At 42.8% G+C, this 23578-nt stretch overlaps 1 protein-coding gene across 1 annotated transcript in view; it reads left to right on the top strand.

Annotated features, from left to right (window-relative positions):
• Positions 1–6634: 6634 nt before the first annotated feature.
• SEZ6L2 (seizure related 6 homolog like 2) overlaps positions 6635–23578 on the top strand; it is a 38916-nt gene continuing 21972 nt past the window's right edge. Inside the window, exons 1-4 of the mRNA XM_075178907.1 lie at positions 6635–6906; positions 12460–12609; positions 22484–22735; positions 23423–23556. Of these exons, the coding sequence (XP_075035008.1) occupies positions 6849–6906; positions 12460–12609; positions 22484–22735; positions 23423–23556 (594 nt within the window). The 5' untranslated portion in view covers positions 6635–6848. The remainder of the gene's footprint in view (positions 6907–12459; positions 12610–22483; positions 22736–23422; positions 23557–23578) is intronic.

Raw genomic sequence — 23578 nt, 5'->3', positions numbered from 1 at the left:
TCACTCATTATATATAACCTACAGTCATGGTCGATGGTGGGATGTTTGGTATCACTCATTATATATAACCTACAGTCATAGTCGGTGGTGGGATGTTTGGTATCACTCATTATATATATCCTACAGTCATGGTCGGTGGTGGGATGTTTGGTATCACTCATTATATATAACCTACAGTCATGGTCGGTGGTGGGATGTTTGGTATCACTCATTATATATAACCTACAGTCATAGTCGGTGGTGGGATGTTTGGTATCACTCATTATATATATCCTACAGTCATGGTCGGTGGTGGGATGTTTGGTATCACTCATTATATATATCCTACAGTCATGGTCGGTGGTGGGATGTCTGGCCTAACTCATTATATATAACTTACAGTCATGGTCGGTGGTGGGATGTTTGGCCTCACTCATTATATATAACCTACAGTCATGGTCGGTGGTGAGATGTTTGGTATCAGTCTCATTATATATAATCTACAGTCATGGTCGGTGGTGGGATGTCTGGCCTAACTCATTATATATAACTTACAGTCATGATTGGTGGTGGGATGTTTGGCCTTACTCATTATATATAACCTACAGTCATGGTCGGTGGTGGGATGTTTGGCCTTACTCATTATATATATAATCTACATTGAGGTACTACTCATGCTCTGAAGAGGCCTTTGCTTTGCTATTGTGGACCAGTGGCCAACATATATGCAGTGAAGCCCCAAGTGACCCACCCAGTTGGGCTTTCAGGTTACCCCTGAAGTCTGGGTCCCTCTCGCCAAGCAAGTGTGCATAATTGGTGCAATAGGCAGGGGCCCTTTTTGTGTCACCTCCAATATTTGTTAAAACCCAGCCTCAACCAGCCGATAACACCTCAGCAATACTCTCTCTCTCCACCATACTTTTTTACTTTCCCAAAACATCCGGGACACTCCAAACTTTCTGGGAGTCCTCCTGGAATTCCGGGAGTGTAGACCTCCCTCCCGGATCCAACTTCACTTTTTCCTCATCAGCCCCACCAGCACTGCGCATGGACTCCATTTGCATCATCATGCACTGGGGAGGTCAGGAAATTAAACAAGTATGGTCTACACCCTGTCAATCTCATTTACATACCTCATCCCACAATATGAAATTTGATTTGGGCAGTACGGTGGCTCAGTGGTTAGCACTTCTGCCTCACAGCACTGGGGTCATGAGTTCAATTCCCGACCATGGCTTTATCTGTGAGGAGTTTGTATGTTCTCCCCATGTTTGTGTGGGTTTCCTCCGGGTGCTCAGGTTTCCTCCCGCACTCCAAAAACATACTGGTAGGTTAATTGGCTGCTAACAAATTGACCCTAGTCTCTCTGTGTGTGTGTGTGTGTGTGTGTCTATGTTAGGGAATTTAGACTGTAAGCACCAATGGGGCAGGGACTGATGTGAATGAGTTCTCTGTACAGCGCTGCGGAATTAGAAGCGCTATATAAATAAATGATGATGATGATGATCTGTGCACATGGGCACAATGCAAAGAGCACACAATTGCCCCCGGACGGCATTCATCAGGGAGTGCCCCAATTCACCCATCTTTTCTTATTGTCAAATCCATCCTAGACCACAAATCCATGTGCTAAATAAGCATAAAGCAGCCCATTCCATTGCAAAACAACAGTTCCACTGCGGCCCCCACACTAATGCAGCTTCATAAATGACCTTTACTGTCATTCACACTCACACACACATGACAGGAAACCGCCTCTTACACAGTAAGACACAGGGACAATTTTAACCCTGTAAATGACAATGACACCCCCCGTCGGCTGTGAGGGCATCTGAATACGGTTTCCTGGTTCAGTTGCATTGTGAGCCGGAACTGCTGGACTAGAAAATGTATTTGTCTCCCTTTTGTCAGTCACAGTCTCCTTGGTGGCTGCATGTGAAGGTGCCGGGTGCCATATATTGTGCTATATCTGTGTATTCATTATCTGCTCCTTTATTGACAACAAAGGCTGCTGCTGTAAACATGCACTGAAGAATCAGGAGTGTGGAGCTATTTACACAGCACAAAATAAAGGAGTCTGTTTGTGTGACAGGTTCTTTAAACGTAGGTCTGGTCTTCCAGTGAAAATCTATTAATTCAGTGGATTGTAGTAAAAATGAGACTTTGTGTTCCTTGGCAGAGTACAATACCAGGCTGTTAGTTTGTTTTACACATCACTAGGCTTTCAACCAGCGATCAGCCCTGATGTATCTCTTGTAGGCAAAGTATGCATTGATTAGGGGGGATGGGTCATGACATCCCAGACCCAGCAAGTCTCTGATGTGGAACTACAAGTCACAGCATGCTCCAGCTCCCAACCTCTTGTCTAGTTTCACTACAGAGAATGGCAGGCCATGCTGGGATTTGCAGTTCCACAACAGCCAGAGATCCACAGGATGCCTACGTCTGCTAGATTTACTAAACTGCGGGTTTGAAAAAGTGGAGATGTTGCCTATAGCATCCAATCAGATTCTAGTTATCATTTATTTAGTACATTCTACAAAATAACAGCTATAATCTGATTGGTTGCTATAGGCAACATCTCCACTTTTTCTAACCCGCAGTTTAGTAAATATACCCCTTTGTGTGAATGTGTTGTCTTCAAGCATGATAACCAATTATACGCAGATCTGCATGAATCTGTAAAGGAAACTCATATCTGAAAATCCGTTCTCCACAAAGTTCTGAAAACCATAAAGACAAAAGGTAAATGTATCCCTTCCTTACAGCAAATTGTAAACTCTTCTTTCTCTGGAAAGGGGGTGAGACATAATACTGTGAATTGAATTCACCCATAAATATCTATTATGATTCCCCTCCAGCTTCCCTTATACTTCTCAACTCTTGTATATGTTTAAATTTCTATTATGAGAGGCACAAGGCAAAACTGGCCATTATCCCTGGCTGTTTCTGCCCTAGCTCTCCAACCACTAGCGGGACAGATCCGGCAGCATCATTAAATAATGGCTCTCTCAATAGAAGATAAAGATTATTGATATTTCCCCTGCTATGAACCTGCTTACTTCTATCCTGAATGCTATGTCTTCGCAATCCCAATTTATTTCAGTGTTGGGGTTGGAGGTGAACCGTGTCTATGTCCCTACATATCTACAGAAATTAAACTCAGTTTTGGATTCCTGTGGAAAGATCACTACAAATGTATCAAATTAGCTGGTTCTTTTCACACACTCTGCACTAATGTATAGGATCCATAAGGCGTATTTCGATAAATTGTTCCCTTTAAGATTAGCTTGGACTGGGAGGGTCCACACAGTATATATGGTGGTATTGGGGTTACAGATAAAACTGTTCAGGATCCCCCTAATCCCTATATCCCATGTAGAATATTTCAGTTTTTCCCGAGTGTTTCTGCTCTCCTTTGAAGTAATAAAAATCCATTAGAAGTAGAATAATATTTACACAGAAGAGATCAGGATGTTTATCAGTTCCTAACATCTATAATTACTATTTAGTGGCACAAATTATCCAGCCAGTGATAACCCCCTCTCCCCACTCACTAACCTGGGTGACCATAGAAGACGAACCTCCTACCAGATTCAGCACCTACCGTAGTCCACTCTCACTGGTCAATGACAAAGGCCCCTATTCCCTATATCCAATAAAGCTTTGGAGATCTGTTTATTTAAAAACTAATTTAATATCCTCTGTCTGACACTGGTATTGCTTAATTCAATGTTTTCTCCTGGAATAAATTCCAGTTTCTCACGCTGATGGGTGCAGAAGAGCCTAAGGAGGATCAATAATTTTGTATTGCCAGAATCCCCTCCTACAGTAGGATACTTTGCTGAGATTACTTTGTCCTCCCCACGCTGCGTTTTCCGTTGATACAGATTCTATACTTAGGTAAATGAGCCCTAAGGGGCTTTACCTAGTCACATTGTGCACACTTTGCTCTCTCCCACACAGCAAGGAATCTCTCTCGTATCGATATTCTGTCTTCAACAACCCTCCTCGTAATACTACATTCTGCTTTGTTCTATAATGGGTGTGAGATTTGAATTGCTCTATGACAATGGACCAAATGTTCTGCATGTTTCACTCAGAAAGTCATCATCATCATCAGTTATTTATATAGCGCCACTGATTCTGCAGCGCTGTACAGAGAACTCACTCACATCAGTCCCTGTCCCATTAGAGCTTACAGTCTAAATTCCCTAACATACACAGAGACAGAGAGAGAGAGACTAGGGTCAATTTTGATAACACCCAATTAACCTACTAGTATGTTTTTGGGGGATGGGAGGAAACTCGAGCACCCAGAGGAAACCCACGCAAACACCGGGAGAAGATACAAACTCTACACAGATAAGGTCATGGTCGGGAATTGAACTCATGACCCCACTGCTGTGAGGCAGAAGTGCTAACCACTACACTCTATCTAATCTGGCTAATCTGCACTCTATCTAGTTCTCTAATTCTTGTTTCTGAGGTGGAGACCAAGACGTGAAATTGAATTTATTAGGCTAATCCAATATTTAGGAGTGCAGGTTACAGATCCCCTGCCTAAATGTAACAATACATGGGAGAGATGTTCATCTCTGGTTTAAGTTGAAGCTTAAATTGTTTACTTGATACGCTTGGTGTATTGTCACCAGCACGTTGTCAATAAATATATTTGTTAATTAAAAAAAAGAAAAGAAAATTAATGCTCATGTCTGATTGTTTGCAGTTTTCCTCTTCCAGTTTTCATAATTATACAAATTGTGGCGCTGGTGTGGGGCTGACAATGGATTACTGGGGTCTAGGGATGGTTATAAGCAACATGAAGAGAGACAATATAGATGGGTTTCAGCAATGACCTTCTGTGTGTAACAAACCTGGTGCTGTGGTCTTGTAAGGATGAGAGGGGACGATTATCCCAAATGTATTAAACACACAAAGTGAGTTATATAATAAGCACAGTACTGATGTCTCCTCACTCTCATTATAAACACAAGACCGAAATGAGTCTGAACCGAGCGGTGTTGTAGGAGGAAAAAGTAAACATTTTGGACCTTCAGTCCCAAAAAGGGACAAAGGGGTTATCTGGGGTATGCTGCACAAAGCAACCTGCAGGTGGGCAGCTAGACCTGCACTAAGTGGCAGCGTATCTACTAACATTGCTCACAGTTTCAGTGTGCCAATGGTAAAGGGGCATGGTCATGCCACACTGAGGGCATGGGCACCTGAGACGCAGGCGTGCTCTGTATTTCAGCAAAAAAGGATGATGAGCTTCCCAGTATATGTCTGGCTGGCATGGGATGCTGGGACATGTAGTTCTACAACAGCTGGAGGACCAAATGTGTATATATATATATGTGTGTGTGTGTGTGTGTAACATAAAAGCTCTGTACAATTCTACGTGTTTGTTGCATACATGTGACAGTGTGGTTAGCATTGTGTCAGTGCAGTCTGTGTGTGTGACTGGATCTCTCTGGGCATCTCGCAGGCTGTCCTACAGTCTGACTTTCCCCTCTGCTGCCCTCCCACAGACTCTCTCTCTCTCGCTGTCTCTTCCATCTCCTCACTCGCTGGCTGTGTGTGGGTCTCTCTCTGATACCATATTCTGTGATAGTGCTAATTCTCCTAGTGCCTAGCAGAGCCTGCAATGCAGAGAGTAGGGAGGAGAGGAGGGGAGGAGGAGAGAGAGTGTAGGGGGAGGAGAGAGAGAGAGAGAGAGGGGGGACACTGAGAGTATGTGGGGGGAGCAGAGGTAAGGAGTGATGGAGAACACAGGGAGTGGGAGAAAGAGGAGGGGGAAATGGTAGATAGAGGTAACAGTGTAATAGTAGCAGGATATAGAAGAAGTAAGGAGCAGACAACCAATATTCCCTAATATGCAAAAGAGGGGGGAAAACAGGGACTGTATACCATATATGTACCAGGCCCACAATGCTGAAAAAGGCCTTCCGCTGTCTCTCATGTGGTTGTTGGATCATGGATGATGCAAGGTCAGATAACCTCTGGATTGCCAGCTGTTGTAGAACTACAAGTCTCAGCAAGTCCTCTGGTTGGCAAGCCATGTTGGCTGTAGGTCCACAAGAGCTGAGAGCCACAGGCATCATGTGACCAAGGAGCTGTCCGCTGGTTCCTGGTGCTGAAACACAGCAGTCAATGGAAGTAACTAACTGCTGCTAACTGAGACACTATTTGCTGTGCCAGGGGTCAGACAACTGTGTACTCAGTGTGATGTGGCAGATATCAGACACAATACCCCCCCTATGGGGCAAGTGTAAGAGAAAAAGCCCTCAGCACTATAACACCACAGCCAATGACTGCCCCCCCCCTCCACAACAATAGACTCAGTCACAGGGCAGAGGACAGCAGTGCAGATAGGAGGTCAGGCCTGGGGAATGAAGGGTTAATGCTCCAAATATTATATCTTCAATTATCAAGATATAAAAAAAAACATCAACCATTAATAGGTTCTATGTCATCCCCAAAGAGTTATCAAACACCCCTGTCCCAATCCCCACGGGGGAAACAATTTTGTCTGGGTCCCATCTGGCTGCACATTTCCTCTCCCTCCCCCCCCGCCCTCCTCCTCACCCCTCCTAAAACTCATATTGATCCAGCTCTTGGGTACAGAACCCCCTTCAGCCGGCAGCAGAGCCCCCCTACAGGACAGACCTCTCTATCCAGGAGCCCAGATCCCCCCTGAAGGGGACAGGAGAGGGAGGGGAGGTGATCTTGTAGGTGGGAGAGAGCTGCACCTTTCCCATAAGACACAAGGAGGTGTATCTGAGTATCGCAGCATCCTCAGGCAGACTGCACAGTCAGGTCCAGCGCTGCTCACATCTCCCTGGATACACGGTCTAGGGTAGAGCAGGATGCCGGCTGTTCGTGCGATCTCCTCGGTGCTGCTGCTGGTCCTGGCTGCTGTGCAAGGTGAGAGCCAGCGATCTGCTGCAGTCATACATGAGACCCCTATATATATATATATATATACATCATGTATCTATGCAGACTCTGCACACAATATATACAGCAATGATTTGCATCATGTAAGGGGTGGGGGGGAGAGGGGCTCATAAACTGGCATACAAACATATGTGATCGACTATAGATGGAGGTGTGTGTAGAGATATGCATTTTGTTTTATATCGATGTATGGTAGAAGGTGCTAATATGGGCTGCTAGATTAGACCAAAAACGTACAAGAAAATGTTGCTATGCATATTTTAATATATATTGTTAGATCTTTATATTTATTTAAAAAGGTTCAGATTATATATATATATATATATATATATATATATATATATATATATATATATATAATTATTTATATCTATCTATCTATCTATCTATCTAGATATATGTGTGTGTGTGTGTGTGTGTGTGTGTGTGTGTGTGTGTGTGCTAGAACACGCATTGGTTATTACACATGCCTGTAATTCTTGCAACGTATATGAAAAAAAAGGCCAGTTGCTTCTTTTGTCTTTGTTTCTATATACTCTGTTGCATGTTACTGCCTAAGGTAATATATGTTTGGAAATGTATTGTGTTATAATTATATATTGCAAATGCAAAGCATGTGTGAGGATGACATACATATATATATATATATATATATATATATATATACAGAAGGCTGGCGCTCGGGTGTCTCTGCTATCTGCGTGGCTGGTTGCATGTGGTTGCTGGGGAGTTGGGGTGTTCTGCAGGCCTGTGTGGCAAGGACAGAGTTAACGGTAGCCGTACTGCTCAGGAGCAGACAGTGTAACGTCTCACTGGGCCCGTCTCCCCGGAGTTAGGTTATCTTGCAGTGTCTCACCCAGCTATCACCTCTGTGGCAGATAATTTAATCAGGGTTGATCATCCCAATCCTGTCTCTTCAATCATATCTTCATTACTCACATGTACTCTCAGCTACTCCTGTCTCTCTCTACAATACACCAGTCTCTTCCTGTGCCCCTTGTGCATTCTCTTTACTCCATCATAATATAGGTGCCATCCCCACCCTGCTCTGCCTTATTGCTTGGTACTATGTCCCCTCCATGTCTGAGGCAGACCCTATCTGGAGAGAGAGAGAGAGATAGAGGGGGAGAGGGAGAGAGAGAGAAGGTGTGAGAGATGAACATACGGGAGAGGTAGAGATGGGGAGAGAGGGGTAGTAGAGATAGGGGGAATGAGAGAGAGACAGAGAGAGAGCAAGAGAGAGAGGGAGAGAGAGGAAGAGAGAGGGAGAAAGTGAGAGAGAGAGAGAGAGAGATAGAAGGAGAGAGAGTGAGATTGAGAGAGAGAGAGAGAGAGAGAGAGAGCGAGAGAGGACGGCAGAGAGGAAGTGAGAGAGAAAGGGAGAGAGGAAGAGAGAGAGGGAGAGAGAGAGAGGAAGAGAGAGGGAGAAAGTGAGAGAGAGGGAGAGAGAGAGAAGGAGAGAGAGTGAGATTGAGAGAGAGAGAGAGAGAGAGAGAGAGAGAGGACGGCAGAGAGGAAGTGAGAGAGAAAGGGAGAGAGGGAGAGAGAGGGAGATAGAGAGAGAGAGAGAGAGAGAGAGAGAGAGAGAGAGGAAGAGAGAGAAATAAGGAGATATAGGGGAATGAGAGAGGGAAAGAAGGAGAGAGTTACAAGGAGAGAGAAGGAGAGACAGAGAAAGAGAGAGAGATGGAGAGAGCGAGAGAGAGAGTAAGAAGTAGAGAGAGAGAGGAAGAAAGAGAGGAGGATAGAGAGATAAAAAAAAAAGTAATAGAGAAGGAGAGAGAGAAAGGAAGTGAGGGAGAGAGAAGAAGAGACAGAGGAGAGCTAGAGAAAGAAGCAGAGAAGGAGGAGAGAGAGGGAGAAAATAAAAGAGAGAGTGAGCAAATAAGTGGAAGAGAGAGATAGTGAGAGAATAAGCGGAAGAGAGAGAGGGAGAGATAAACAGACAGGGAGAGGGGGAGAGGGAGAGAGGGGGAAAGTAGAGATAAGGAGAATGAGAGAGAGAAAGCAAGAGGTGGAGGGAGAGCAGAGAGAGAGAGATAAGGAGAGAGAGAGAGAGAGGAGAGAGTAATATGGGGAGAGAGATAAGGAGAGAGAGAGAGAGAGAGAGAGAGAGAGGAGAGAGTAATAGGGGGAGAGAGAGAGAGAGGAGAGAGAGAGAGAGGAGAGAGTAAGATGGGGAGAGAGATAAGGAGAGAGAGAGAGAGAGAGAGAGAGAGAGAGAGGAGAGAGTAATAGGGAGAGAGAGAGAGAGAGAGAGAGAGAGAGAGAGGGGGGGAGGAGAGAAAGGGGGTGTGAGGGTAGGAGAGAGTGAAAGTGGGAGAGAGGTAGAGAGAGGGGAAGAGGTGGAGAGGGGGGAGACAGAAAAAGAGGGTGGGAGAGGGAGGGAGAGAGACAGAAGAGTGAGAGAAAGTGGAGAGAGAGATACAGAGAGAGTGAGAGAGAGAGAGAAAGAGAGAGAGGGAGAAGGAGGAGAGGGGGCAGATTGGGGAAAGGAGAGAAGGAGAGAGAGAGAGTGGGAGTGGGAGGAGAGAGAGTGGGAGTGGGAGGAGAGAGGGAGATAGAGAGAGAGAGTGGGAGGAGAGAGGGCAGTGAGGGAGAGGGAGAGTGGGAGTGGGAGGAGAGAGAGAGAGGGAGAGCGAGAGAGAGAGTGGGAGTGGGAGGAGAGAGGGAGAGAGAGAGAGAGAGAGAGAGAGTGGGAGGAGAGAGGGAGTGACAGGGGGAGTAGAGAGAGAGAGAAAGAGGAGGAGAGAGGGCAGAGAGGGAAAAGGAGAGAGGGGGAGAGAGAGAGAGAGAGAGAGAGAGTGGGAGGAGAGAGGGAGTGAGAGTGGGAGGAGAGAGGGAGAGAGAGAGTGAGAGAGAGAGTGGGAGGAGAGAGGGAGTGGGAGGAGAGAGGGAGAGAGAGAGAGTGGGAGGAGAGAGGGAGTGACAGGGGGAGTAGAGAGAGAGGGAGAAAGAGGGGGAGAGAGGGCAGAGAGGGAAAAGGAGAGAGAGAGAGAGTGGGAGTGGGAGGAGAGAGGGAGAGAGAAAGAGAGAGTTGGAGGAGAGAGGAAGTGAAAGGTGGAGTAGAGAGAGAGGGAAAAGGAGAGAGGGAGAGAGGGAGAGAGAGAGTGGGAGGAGAGAGGGAGAGAGGGCAGTGAGGGAAAAGGAGAGAGGGAGAGAGAGTGGGAGAGCGAGAGAGAGAGTGGGAGGAGAGAGAGAGTGGGAGTGGGAGGAAAGAGGGAGAGAGAGAGTGGAAGGAGAGAGGGAGTGACAGGGGGAGTAGAGAGAGAGAGAGAGAGAGAGAGAAAGAGGGGGAGAGAGGGCAGAGAGGGAAAAGGAGAGAGGGAGAGGGAGAGAGAGAGAGAGTGGGAGTGGGAGGAGAGAGGGAGAGAGAGAGAGAGAGAGAGTGGGAGGAGAGAGGGAGTGGGAGTGGGAGGAGAGAGGGAGAGAGAGTGAGGGGGAGGAGAGGGAGTGGGAGGAGAGAGGGAGAGAGAGTGGGAGGAAAGAGGGAGTGACAGGGGGAGTAGAGAGAGAGGGAGAAAGAGGGGGAGAGAGGGCAGAGAGGGAAAAGGAGAGAGGGAGAGAGAGAGTGGGAGTGGGAGGAGAGAGAGAGAGAGAGAGAGAGGGAGAGAGGAAGTGAAAGGTGGAGTAGAGAGAGAGGGAGAGAGACAGAGTGGGAGGAGAGAGAGAGAGAGAGAGAGAGAGAGTGGGAGGAGAGAGGGAGAGAGGGCAGTGAGGGAAAAGGAGAGAGGGAGAGAGAGTGGGAGTGGGAGGAGAGAGGGAGAGCGAGAGAGAGTGGGAGGAGAGATAGAGTGGGAGTGGGAGGAAAGAGGGAGAGAGAGAGAGTGGGAGGAGAGAGGGAGTGACAGGGGGAGTAGAGAGAGAGAGAGAGAGAGAGAGAGAGAGAGAAAGAGGGGGAGAGAGGGCAGAGAGGGAAAAGGAGAGAGGGAGAGAGAGAGAGAGAGTGGGAGGAGAGAGGGGGAGAGAGAGAGAGTGGGAGGAGAGAGGGAGTGGGAGTGGGAGGAGAGAGGGAGAGAGAGTGAGGGGGAGGAGAGAGGGAGTGGGAGGAGAGAGGGAGAGAGAGAGTGGGAGGAAAGAGGGAGTGACAGGGGGAGTAGAGAGAGAGGGTGAAAGAGGGGGAGAGAGAGCAGAGAGGGGAAAGGAGAGAGGGAGAGAGAGTGGGAGGAGAGAGGGAGTGACAGGGGGAGTAGCGAGAGAGGAAGGCAGAGGGGAGAGAGAAAGAGAGAGAGGTGGAGGGGAGAGGGAGAGACAGGGGGAGTAGAGAGAGAGCAGGGGGGGGAGAGGGAGGGTTAGAGAGAGGAAGGGGGAGGAGAGGAAGGCAGAGAGGGAGAGAGAGAGGTAGAGGAGAGAGGGAGGGTTAGAGGGAGGAAGGGGGAGATACAGAGAGAGGGAGAGAGGGAGAGGGAGGAGAGAGGAAAGGAGAGAGGGAGAGACGGGGGGGGAGTAGAGAGAGAGAGAGGGGGAGAGAGGGAGGGAAGGAGAGGAAGGGAGAGAGGGAGGTGGAGGAGAGAGGGAGGGTTAGAGGGAGGAAGGGCATAGAGAGAGAGAGAGGGGTGAGGGGGAGAGACAGACATAAATTGAGTATGTCTGTAAGGAATGATATGAATACAGGTGACATACACACAATGGACAACTAATCATCATGACATATAACCAGTCCTCTGTACATACACAGATGTACCCACAACCTACATAACCTAGACAGAGTGGAGACATTTTGTGGGCTGAACCTATATTTCCCAGTTTACTGGGAGCTTCACAAAGTGCCTCAGTGATGTCTCTAATTCCTAGTGAATGAATCGGCTACATATAAATAAAGGTACGTCCCAATGTGCACAGGTACACTTCACATCTCACTGAAGGCACTGCTGCTATCACTATCTATATGTATGTGACAATTCTATTGTCAGTCCCCACTGGTTTAATGCCAGTGCTTTATAAATAAACACACATTGCCCCTTTATAACGCCATCCTGCCCCATGGTACATTATGCATTATGTATTCATTGCATTATTATTCACACCCGTTATGACACCATCATGGCTATACTGCCAGTTTTGCTCTGTGTTTTAGGATGGCGGTGAGAGGGAGCAGAGTAGTTATAATGTGTAATTGGATATCTGGGCACATAATGAGCCTGAGTCATTAAGGCAAAAAAGGAGTAAATGTTCTCTGGGACAAACCATTTTACAGTTTAAGGGGTGCAAATTAGTTTATCATTTTGCACATAAGTTAAATATTTGCTGTTTTTTCATCTAGCACACAAATACCTGATAGCTTTATTATTACACTGAAATTTAAAGTTGATCTAGGACATGTTCTACCCCAAGTATAAATCTGTCCCAACATTTTAAATTTACCTCCCCCTCCAATGCAACATGGTTTTTCCCAGGTGCAAATGTTACTCCTTTTTTAGGCTTTGCTCTCCTTAATGACTCAGGCCCAATGCGTATAGTTGTGGCATGTTCATGTTTGCTGAGTGTGGAGAAAGTAACGTCTCTGGATTCTGCCCACAGGACTGCCCCTACTGGAGGAGGAGGCCACAGAAAATCCCGACCTGCTGCGCACATCTCCCCCGGGGCGCTCAGACCCCGTCTCCCTTGAGCAGCTTGTTCATCAGGCTTTCATGAAGAAAGACTTCCTGGGACAGGACAAATTCTTTCCAGGTGAGAGCGGTGTGCCTGGGTGTGATAATGGTCTGTGATGCGGGATAAACACCCGGCAAACCCCACCTGCAATCTGCATTTACTCCTCCTCACCAAATAACCATCTGTTCAGCGCATGCAAATAAAAGTACCTCTCCAAAATCTGTTCACCACCTATTAAAAAAAAAGTGTCCAGAGACGGTGGGGCGGCCATTTTGTGAACTGAACCACTGTCCGTGACAAAGCTGCCTGTCAATTCACTAGGACCAGTGACATCGATTCAGGACCAAAGTTCATAAGTATCGAGTTCCTAGTCAATTTAAATGAATATTGTATCCCCCTACAAAATGGCTGCTCCCAATATGTGTAGATGACAAGTGCTCTTTAAACCTCAGTTACGTTTTAAGAGGCCATGCATCGTAAGAGCAAGTAAATCCACTAAAAACTAAACTAACTGGTGTTTATTACTTATTATATATCCCTTTTCTACAGCAAGTTAGCATGTTAGAGAATTTACTCATATACCTGAGCAGACACCGTGTGACTAGCAGGCTTTCCGACTTGGTCTGCCGAAATGTTGATTTGTGGACTCATACACAAAAGCAGGATCACAGAACAACTTAACTGACTGACGTTTCAGCCGTTTGACCTCTACCAGATCCAATTAGCAAACTATCATAGAGATGGGGGTATATGACTTCAGCTATCTATAACAGGGATGGGTCATACGCTATTAAAATGTACATCTGTAACAGAGCTGCGGTAGAATGTCAGGGAAACATTAAGTGCAATATATTTTACAAAGCAGGATGTGGGTACTGTGGTCCCTATGTGATTTACTACACGTACAGTGGGCTGCTTGTATTTGGCAGATAAAGTGTCTTTATCGATGTTGTCACATCCCTCTCTCCATGTAGTGGATATGGACCAAAGTGACCTGCATTCTACAATATGTTTAAATGTACTATTTCCAGATAATAAGAGCTTACAAACACCATATATTATTTATATAAACCACCTTATATTGATCCTGATCCATAATCTATATTCTGCAATACAATTGCTGTTTATCTGTGCTATATCATTATCAATAGCTAAATTTTGATTCATATATTTTCATTGCACATATTATTTCAATTGATTATATTTTACTGCCTTTCCTATTACTATTATTATTAAAAAAAAATTCAATTACACCCATTTTGTATGTTACCATGCGATCATTTATTCACATAAACCACATTACAAAATTGCACTCCTGCCCCCCCCCCCCTCTTGCATCCAATACTTTATGTAGTTATTTAATTTAAGGACTAGACATTAGACTTTAGTATTTGGGCTGTTTTAGTTCTGTACTTGTATTTTTCATGTGCGTTTTGGTTTATTCACTTCCTAAGTAAAGGAACAATGATTGTGTCTGAAATGGAACTGATCTAGAACGATTGCAAATCTTTGGCGATAAATTGATCCTGGATCTGATATTATGATTATTGATGTTAAGATGTTGGTTCCAATGTGCTCCAGTGTGATAGTTCTGTATTATTCCAATGTTACATATAAAATATCACTCTAGAGATTAAAGTCCAATAAACTGAATCCAAATTGTTCCACAATGAAAAGACAGACCCTAAGTTGGTTGTCCGCTTTGTGCTAACATCATCAGACACTCTGCCCATTACAGCTGCTGGAAGAATGATAGTTTCACCATGAGTATAGGAAGGGTTCTTTACGGTAAGAGCAGTAGAATTCCTTACCGTATGAGGCGATTGGAAATTCACTAACAGAATGTAAGAAAATGCATCGGTTGCTTTTCATACAAGAAATGGTTTGTGTGGATATACTTTGTAGATAACATCATGGGGGTGATTGATCTGGGGAATTTATCTGATAGGGAGAATTATCTCACGGGGTGAATGTTCCCCCCCCTGTGAGGGTGAACTAGCAGCTGTCACGCTGGGGATTTTCTTTCACCTTCTTCTGGATCAACCCAATTCAAATTTGCACCCATTTCTGTTTTCAACCTTAATAACTGTGCAACTATGCAATTCTCTAGGATTGCACTCATTTTTTGAAAGGGAGGATGCGCAAGACCATGTATAAGTGCATTTTCCTCTAATGTTACCTATTGTTTTCACAATATATAGTACACAGTAAATAAAAAAATGTCTATTTCAATATGATATCAAATGTAAATTGAAATATAATCCAAAAATGATCTTAGCTAGACTAAAAAAATATTATTTCTGCAGACTCTGACGCATGGTACAAATGTAAGACTAAGGGCTAGATTTACTAAACTGCGGGTTTGAAAAAGTGGAGATGTTGCCTATAGCAACCAATCCGATTCTAGTTATCATTTATTTAATACATTCTGCAAAATGACAGATAGAATCTGATTGGTTGCTATAGGCAACATCTCCACTTTTTCAAAAATTAAATCTAGCCCTAAGTCTGGTCATTGGGATACAAGTCACCTCCAAAGATACTGGCACATAATTTCACTGTAGATAACATCTGCCCGACTTCATGGTAAAACAGCCCAGCCTTAGGCGGGGCAGAGAAGAGGGTGTGGTCTATTGATTTGGAGGTGTGGTCAAATTGGTCAATTGTGTGTCCCAATTTGCAGCTCAGGAATGATGGAAGGTTTGCACCTGTTGGCAGACATAAATGTGACTCAGTGTAATAGTCATGTTATATACTGGTATCTCTAGAATAACGGTGATTATTATATGGTGACTGCACTGGATATAGAAAGTTACTCACTCTTTAATAAATCTGGACCACGCTGTAAAAGAACAAACCATCATTATAAATTACAATGCAGGCCACTCCACCAGCGCGCTCATTTTCTTTTACTCCTTTGCACATTCTGCAACTTCAATAAACTGGTCTGAATAAATTAACTGATATTTTAACAATGATTAACTAATAACCTGAGTTGAATCATTTAGATTGTGTTTAAAAATGTCCTTTGATTCCAATTAATTCATTGTTGCCCAGGTTCGAGCAGTTTGAATAGAATTTGTGATAAACAGGTGCGGAATATTATTACACCTTTGAAATGGGTCATGTCTATGTGCCTGCACCAGTATTAAATAAGAATGTGTCTAGCTGAGAGGGCACTCAGTGTGTAAGGGGCATTTATAGGTATGTCTTTACTAACCAAACTAATGTCCCAGGGGAAGTATATTTTACCCACCTCCAAGAAAATACATTTTATTGTCTAGAGGGAAAGGATGGTAGATATAATAAAAGTTATTCAATATAGCGACAGTATTTCTATGAATAAAAGGCATTTTAAAAACAAAACATTTTATTAACCAGGCTCCAGTTTCATGCATGCATCGGGCCCCCACACAGACACCAGGCCCCAACACAGACACCGGGCTCCCATGCATGATCATTGAAACAGGACAGGGTCTCTTGATGCAGGGTGTAGAATACACAGTCTCCAGGGTGTATAATATACATTTTCATTGGTCTCTCATGCATCACTAATCCCGGTCACAGAAAATGATTTAGCATCCACAAAAAGAATCAAAAAAGTAAAACTACTGCCCTATAACTTGCATATATGCATAAATATTACATTTCACTTGGACACTCTCCCCTAAAGAAGGGAGGGAGATGAGATATTTATAGCATGAAACGGGCAAACGAAAAAAACACTTCAACATACTGTACATCTGCAGTACACAATAATATATTGCTGAGCAAACAGTTACTGTTATCAGCACACATCCAATTTCTTCCTAGTAATTACAGTCTCAAAACTTATCTTAACCACTTTGAATATTGAGGCCTATGCTCTATACATATATCTACGTAAATACAATCCCTTAAGCAAGTACATCATTTCCTTATATGATCACACACATAAATGTCTTTAAATGTCTGGCTATTAAGAGCTACTTCCACATTCCCATCTTTTGAGCCTTTTTCAGCTCCACTTCAGTATTAATATAAATACTCATGATGCCACCCACAAATTTGTCACTTTCTTTTTCCCTATTTCTGAAATCAAAGTAAATACTTTCAACTTGCTTCCTTTACATACAATTAAGTGGAAAAAAAATCTCAAGTAATTTTATTACACATCTGGGTGTGTAATATGTTATAAACATGTCAAGCAAATACATGAGAAAACAAACACAAAACAATAAAATATCAAAAATCCTATAAAATATTTATGTTCCTAGAGCTTCTAACCAATCAAACTCTATATTTCAGATTAATGTACATTTTTTACTTCTAATGTAATGTGTTCAACATGATCAAATATCTCTTACAAGTTATCAGGACTATTGAAATAACATCCCTTTCCAATAAGTCTAATGTTATTTTGTTCTGCAGGTTCATAGTTCTGATAAAAGACATTTACACAGTAAACTTTTTTAGAGCATTTGTAGTTTCGGAAAGTTCCTTGATAGTCCTACCATCTCTCGAATATAGAAAATAAGCTAAATACATTTTAGTTTCAGAAATGTCTCTCACATTCCTAATTCGGCCTTTAGTAAGATAATTAACATATCTAATTGCAAGAGTATACAGCTTTAACAAATAAGTCTGTTGGTAACAAGAGGAAAGCTGTTGCTGCACAAATAAAATTGTATCCCTGGTAAGTGCCTTTTCCATGTGCTAAATCATAACCCATTATATGCAGGGTCTTATTATAAAATGCAGCATTTAGATTTGTCCCTACAGAGACATTGCATTGACTATTTCCCAGTGGGCGAGTTCCATTGTGTACAAAACATATTAAGCCAGAAACAGAAGTAGCTAATTGAAGATACACAGTTAAATCTTTGTTTTTTGCCCGTATATTAAATCTATTTATATCAACAGCAGAAAATAATAGTACTGCATCTAGAAGTTTAGTAATATAGCTCACCTGAACTGAAGGACCCATGTTGTTTCCATAGTCATCCATAATCATGTATTGCACCAAATGCATACCTAGAATTGGTGTATATGACTCAGCATATTGGGCTGAATAGAGACTAAATGGCCATTCACTTCATACTGTGAACAGAAAACTAGTCTCCCTTTGTATAGGGTCAAGACCAAGACCCATCTATAGAATATGAGATCGGGGTTGTGTATGAAATCAATGTGTTTTCCCTCAGTAGGTAAAAGTGAGAGGTAAGCAGAGTTTAACACTACCCAGCAGCAGCAAAAGGCATGCACTGGAATATTCAATACGGTTGTGAGAGACACAATGAAACTATGTTAAAGCATCATCTTCATTTTCATGACAGAACAGAGGGGAGAGGTTTAGTGTTGTCTAGAAGACCAAGAACAGGTGCTGAAGATAGTACCCATTTGATGGGCATGAAAGCTTCTTCTACTTTTGTGTCCCTGGGTAGAAGTTCTGGGGTGTTCATATCAGTCAAATCCTGAAGGGGCTTGACAACTGAAGCATAACCAAAAACCCATTGGTGGCAATAACCAGCCATGTCCAAGAAGGTTCTCATCTTAGAGACAGTGGCAGGCCTTGGAACCATGAGAATATCTTGTATTCTGATAGCAGAGAGCCTGCGTTCTTCTGCTGAACTGTCATGTCCTAAATTGTGCAGTTCAGGTAAACAGAACTGACGTCTTTCCCTAGAGGTCTTGTGTCCCTTCTGAGCGATGCAGGAAAGAAGATGTACAGCATCAGTTTTGCAATCTTGTAGAGATGGCAAGGCTATCAACAAATGTTCTAGATATTGGACTAGGACAGAAGCTGCTGTAAAAGCAATGGCATCTAGGCTTTTCTTTAAGATTTGCAAGAAGAGAGAGGGACTATCAGTGTAGCCTTGCGAAAGTCTGGTCCCAGTAAGCTGACGTTCCTGATAGGTGAATGTAAGCAGGAATTGGTGATTAAGTATTGAAAAGAAAACATCACCACCTTGAAATAAGTAGGCTTAAGTTGCATACAGAATAAAATAATTGCTAGAACTTCAGGAAGAGCAGGTAACAGCTTTGTTAATAGCTCTAAGGTCTTGTATAAACATATAACTGTTTTTGCCTGGCTTCTTTACCGGTATAATAGGGGTGTTACAAGGTTATAATCTAAGAATATTCATACCTTGCCTCATAAGGCCTAGCTTTACAGTTGATCTACCTTGCTTAACTTGGGAAAACAAAGGATACTAAGGGACCTTATGTAGTGGCTTGAGAGGATTCAATTGTATTTTAACAGGTTGTGCCGTGAGAACGTGACCTACTTAATTTGTGTGTAGTGAGCACAAACAAGGCGGTACAGCTGCAAAAATCTCTTTCTGTATTTCAGATGACTGTTATACATCTGGAAAAGGTTGGTCTAGAAAAATGTCTTGTACCTCCTGTTCACTGGACAAAGGTACATTTAAATGAATTCCATCCATGGAACAGAAAATAGTACAGCCTAGTTTTCACAAAATCTCTTCCTAGGAGGTTAAGAAGAGCTAAATAAGACTTGGTAAGAAAGTATAATGATTAGAGCCATTGGTCGCTGAGGGAGGTCAAGAGACAGGATAGATAAAGGCTTATTAGAAATACCTACAACAGCGATAGTTTCAGAGGAGAGTGGAACAGAAGAGAACACAGAAGATTTCAAAACAGACTTAGAGACTTCTGTGTGTACCAAACATTCTACCACTTTTTCTAGTGTAGCATAAATAACAGAAGGGGACTAAAGTTGCAATATCTGGGCCACTAGACTGAGGCATTGGGGTTGAAAATGTGGGGGTACAGTGATGGGTTGTTCTGTTGTTGAACTATTTGAACATTGTGCTTTTCAATGCCCTACCTATTCACATTAGTGGGAGCATAAGGATTAATCTGAGGCTGAAATTCTCGTCCATCTCACTTACCTCTATCCCTACCACATCGTATTCATCTATTCCCTTTCCTTGCTCACTCTGGAAAAATTCTGTAATTGTTAGATCATCAGTTTGGCTTCTGAAAATGTCCTTTTCTTATCCTGATGGGCCAGAACAATGATTAGCAATGCTTACTAATTCTGAAAGTGGTTTTGTCCGCCATCCAACTGCAAATAAACATGATTAATTTTGGATGTTAGGTAGTAGTTCCTACTCAAAAGCATTGACCGCTGCTTCTGATGCATTGACTACCTGAATACCGACCAAATGTCCTTTTTAGTTTATCTAAGGAACCTGCAAGTAGTTCCTCTGTTTTATTTGCAGTTATAGAGTTTTCACCAATCACTTTGCCTAGGACAAATGTCTGAAATAGCAATTAAAAGTGTTTGTCTATGGTTATATGACTTATCTTTTGGCAATGAATTAAGCCACCCACCATGTCATACAATCTTGTCCTAACTTGCCCAGGTACCACTGCCCTTGTTAGCTGGTTAACATTAGATTATAATAAATTCCTTCAATTTATGGGGGTCCTCTCTAATGTCAAGCAGATCCATACCCAGATTCCGTAGGTCTGTAGGAGTCAAGGGGACACTGCTCAATTCTCAAAGGTTCCTGATATTCCTACCAGTGTGAATCTGGACAGTCAGGATAAACAAAGATCAGATGTAATTAGCTCTGGCAGTAAGAGAGAGTCACAGGTCAGCCAATAGGTTTAAAATCCCAAATAGGAATTTAACAGGGTCCATTACGTCTTTTGTGGTACTGGGAATACACTAAGCAATTGTCTCTCTCTACTGGTACTTCCTTTTCCTGGTGTCTACATCCCACTTCTAACACCACATAATTGTGGAAGAAATTAAGACTCAAGGCTTCTCTGAAGTGAGAATGACCAAAGTAAGTTATATTTAGAAATCGGTTACACACTTGGACAATATTTACAACAGTATAGATAATATATATATATATATATATATGATAACTGTAATGTAATAGTGTTACAATGAAGGCAGCAGGAGAAGTTGTGTTATGGCATACCGCCGTATACACCCCACTTTCACCAATGATCCATATATGAAAAATTCCAGGCTATCAATGGTTATATAGCCATAATGCCGTTGTTGTTTGGATTATCAAATGCATCTTGCTTTCATGTCTCTTGAGGGGTTATCTGTACAATACCAGGAATTCACTGATGTTTCTTGTAAGAAATCTGACGATTTGTGGTAGGTTTATCAAAGCCTTTTAAAAAGGGAAAGTGGAGATGTTGCCCATATCAACCAATCAGATTCTATCTATCATCTATTTAGTACATTCCAGAAAATGATAGCTAGCATTTGATTAGTTGCTAGGGGCAACATCTCCACTATGTCTCCTTATAGGTGATATATTAATCCTGTTAATTTGGTACCAGGATCTATTTCTTCTAGTTCATGGTAATTTAGGTAGTATTGTCATTTCTTTCACCCTCACTGATAAAATACTGCAGACATATAAGTTTAGTTTTGGTAAAAGTAATAAAAAATTGAATGTTAGCTAAAATTAAGAAATGTGTGAAGTCTCTGAGGAGCCATTTCTTGGCTACATAATTTGAAAATATGGTTTTCACATGGATCAATCAGTCGTAGACTGGGCTCACCCTATGACCCATAAATCAGTACAGAGATTTTTACGTTTCACCAATTATTATAGACAGTTTGCCAAGTGTAAGTCAACCTTTATCACAGCACCAGTACTCCAAAACCCAATTGTTAACCTTCCCTTCAATGTTGAGGTTGACGCATCTGAGTTGGGAACCAGAGCCGGTGTATTTCAGTACGTCTGTAATATAAATAATTACATAATTTTCCCTTCTTCTCCAAACGATTCTCATCCGCAAAGGCCAATTATGACATTGGTAATTAGGAGGTATTAGCTAATAAATGGCCCTTTGAGAAATGGTTACAACTCTCGCGATCATAGGTTACACTGATTAGTAAAATTTGCTGCATATAGTAACTGCTAAGAAATTGAATCTTCGACAGGGAAGATGGTCTCTATTTTTTTCTTGGTTCAATTTCATTGCTTACTGATCAGGATCCAAAAATTTGAAGGCAGAGGGCTTATCTTAGGGATAAGCCCTGCATTCAACGTTTTGGATCCTGATTGCTCTCTTTGAGAATATTCTATGTCTTCTGATGTTCCTTCTTTTGTGCCCAGATGAGATTCAAGACTTTGTGTCTGTCCAGATTCTACAGAAGCAAGACCAATCTCCTGTAGAACGCCCTCGAAAATCACTCTGTCCCAGAGGCTGAAGTACGCAGCTCTAGTATGTTAGGTCATCCTGAAGTCTCTAGGACCATTCTTTTATTGCCATAGTCAGTGTGGCCCCATCTCCCTCCCTGCTCCGGGGCTCACAGTTTGCTAGTTCCACCTCTGGTATGTGCACAGGGACATTCCAATTTAATGCTCCTGAACATCTGACTTGAAAATTTCAGCAGTGTTTTACACTTGCCAAATGGACAGAAGCTGCTGAAGCAGGATACTGAATAATTCAGTATCTCTTACGAAAAACCCTTTCCTCCACACCAGTTGCTGTTAATTACTTTAATGTTGATTGGCAAGTGTAATATACTGCCAAAATGTCAGGATCAGAAGTTTCCACCATATGACCGTGTCCAGGAGAGTGGAAATGTGGCAGACCGATGTGTGCCTTAGACCCTCATTCAAGCAAATGGAAAGGTGTTTAATGAGCGTCTCGGGTACATAGCTCAAGTATCAAATTGCTTCAAACACTCTAAGAAAAAGTCTGTTTGGATGTAACCTAGTCAGAAATGACAGAGTATAGAATGTTAGTTGCAAGTTAAGATATGTGTTTTTTTAGAAGTGATATGTACAATTCCATTAGTTACAGATCAAAAGGAGGAATGATGAAGATAACACAGAAGCCTACACCCATTAAGATACTGTCCTTATGACATTATAATTCAACTATTTTACAATGTATTAAAAACAGGTCTTTTTTAAAAAACAAACAAAAAAAAAACCAACATCTTGTGTTTCCAAAACAGGTACAACCTCCATTCCGACTCGTGCTGCCCCTGTATCCTTGACTGAAGACCTGGCTCCAGCAGGGGTCAGTGAGACCTCTGGGGTTCTCACCACAGCTATTGGTGGGGCTTTCTCACTGCCTCCACCTCTCAGTACGTTAACACCTCCATCACCAGCACCTACAGGGGGTCCGGGACCCTCTGCCGAAGGGGAAGAAGAGACAACAACCACACTGATTACTACTACAACAGTAACCACAGTACATAGCCCTGGTAAGAATCAGATATTAATTTAAATGCTACCACTTACTGTAATAACTGCTGACACTTCTGCTTGAAATCACCTGTGAAAAGGTTCGAAAAACATTTCTGCAGTCATTTGACAGGTTGTGAATAACTGACTTTCCATAGCAACATCTGTAACCATGGAAATAACAGGGGGAAATGCATTTGCTGTTACCGTGTTGAGAGATATTGCTAAGGAAGGTCATTTGTTCACAATCTATCAAATATCAGCAAGTGTGTTTCTTAGTTTTCACCAGGCAGTTTAAAGCAGAATTCCTATCATAAGTGTCAGTAGTTATGGCCTAGTGGTTAGCACTTCTGCCTCACAGCACTGGGATCATGAGTTTCATTCCTGACCATGGCCTTATCTGTGTGGAGTTTGCATGTTCTCGCCGTGTTTGCGTGGGTTTCCTCCCACACTCCAAAAACATATTGGTGGTTAATTGGTTGATATCTAAATTGACTCTAGTCTCTGTCTGTGTGTATGTTAGGGAATTTAGACTGTAATCCCCAATGGGGCAGGGACTGATGTGAATGAGTTCTCTGTACAGCGCTGCAGAATCAGTGGAGCTGTATAAATAGCTGATGATGATGATTATTATTTTTGAGTGTGTTTCTGCTCTATCCCTGGTATATATATATATATAATATTCGTTCTCATATATCATATTACAGTACTATGTAACAACAACATCTCTGAGCTGGAGGGTTTGCTGGAGGCGCCTGAATACTCCGGAGGAAGTTTCTTTGGTGGTCTGGACTGTACGTACAGTGTGTCTGTGTACCTGGGATATGGCGTGGAGATTCGGGTGAGACCGTAATTCTACTGCA

The sequence above is a fragment of the Mixophyes fleayi genome, chromosome 7 (genome assembly GCF_038048845.1).
Source record: "Mixophyes fleayi isolate aMixFle1 chromosome 7, aMixFle1.hap1, whole genome shotgun sequence".
Lineage (NCBI taxonomy): Eukaryota > Metazoa > Chordata > Amphibia > Anura > Limnodynastidae > Mixophyes > Mixophyes fleayi.
This window is presented reverse-complemented; position numbering and strand designations above follow the sequence as displayed.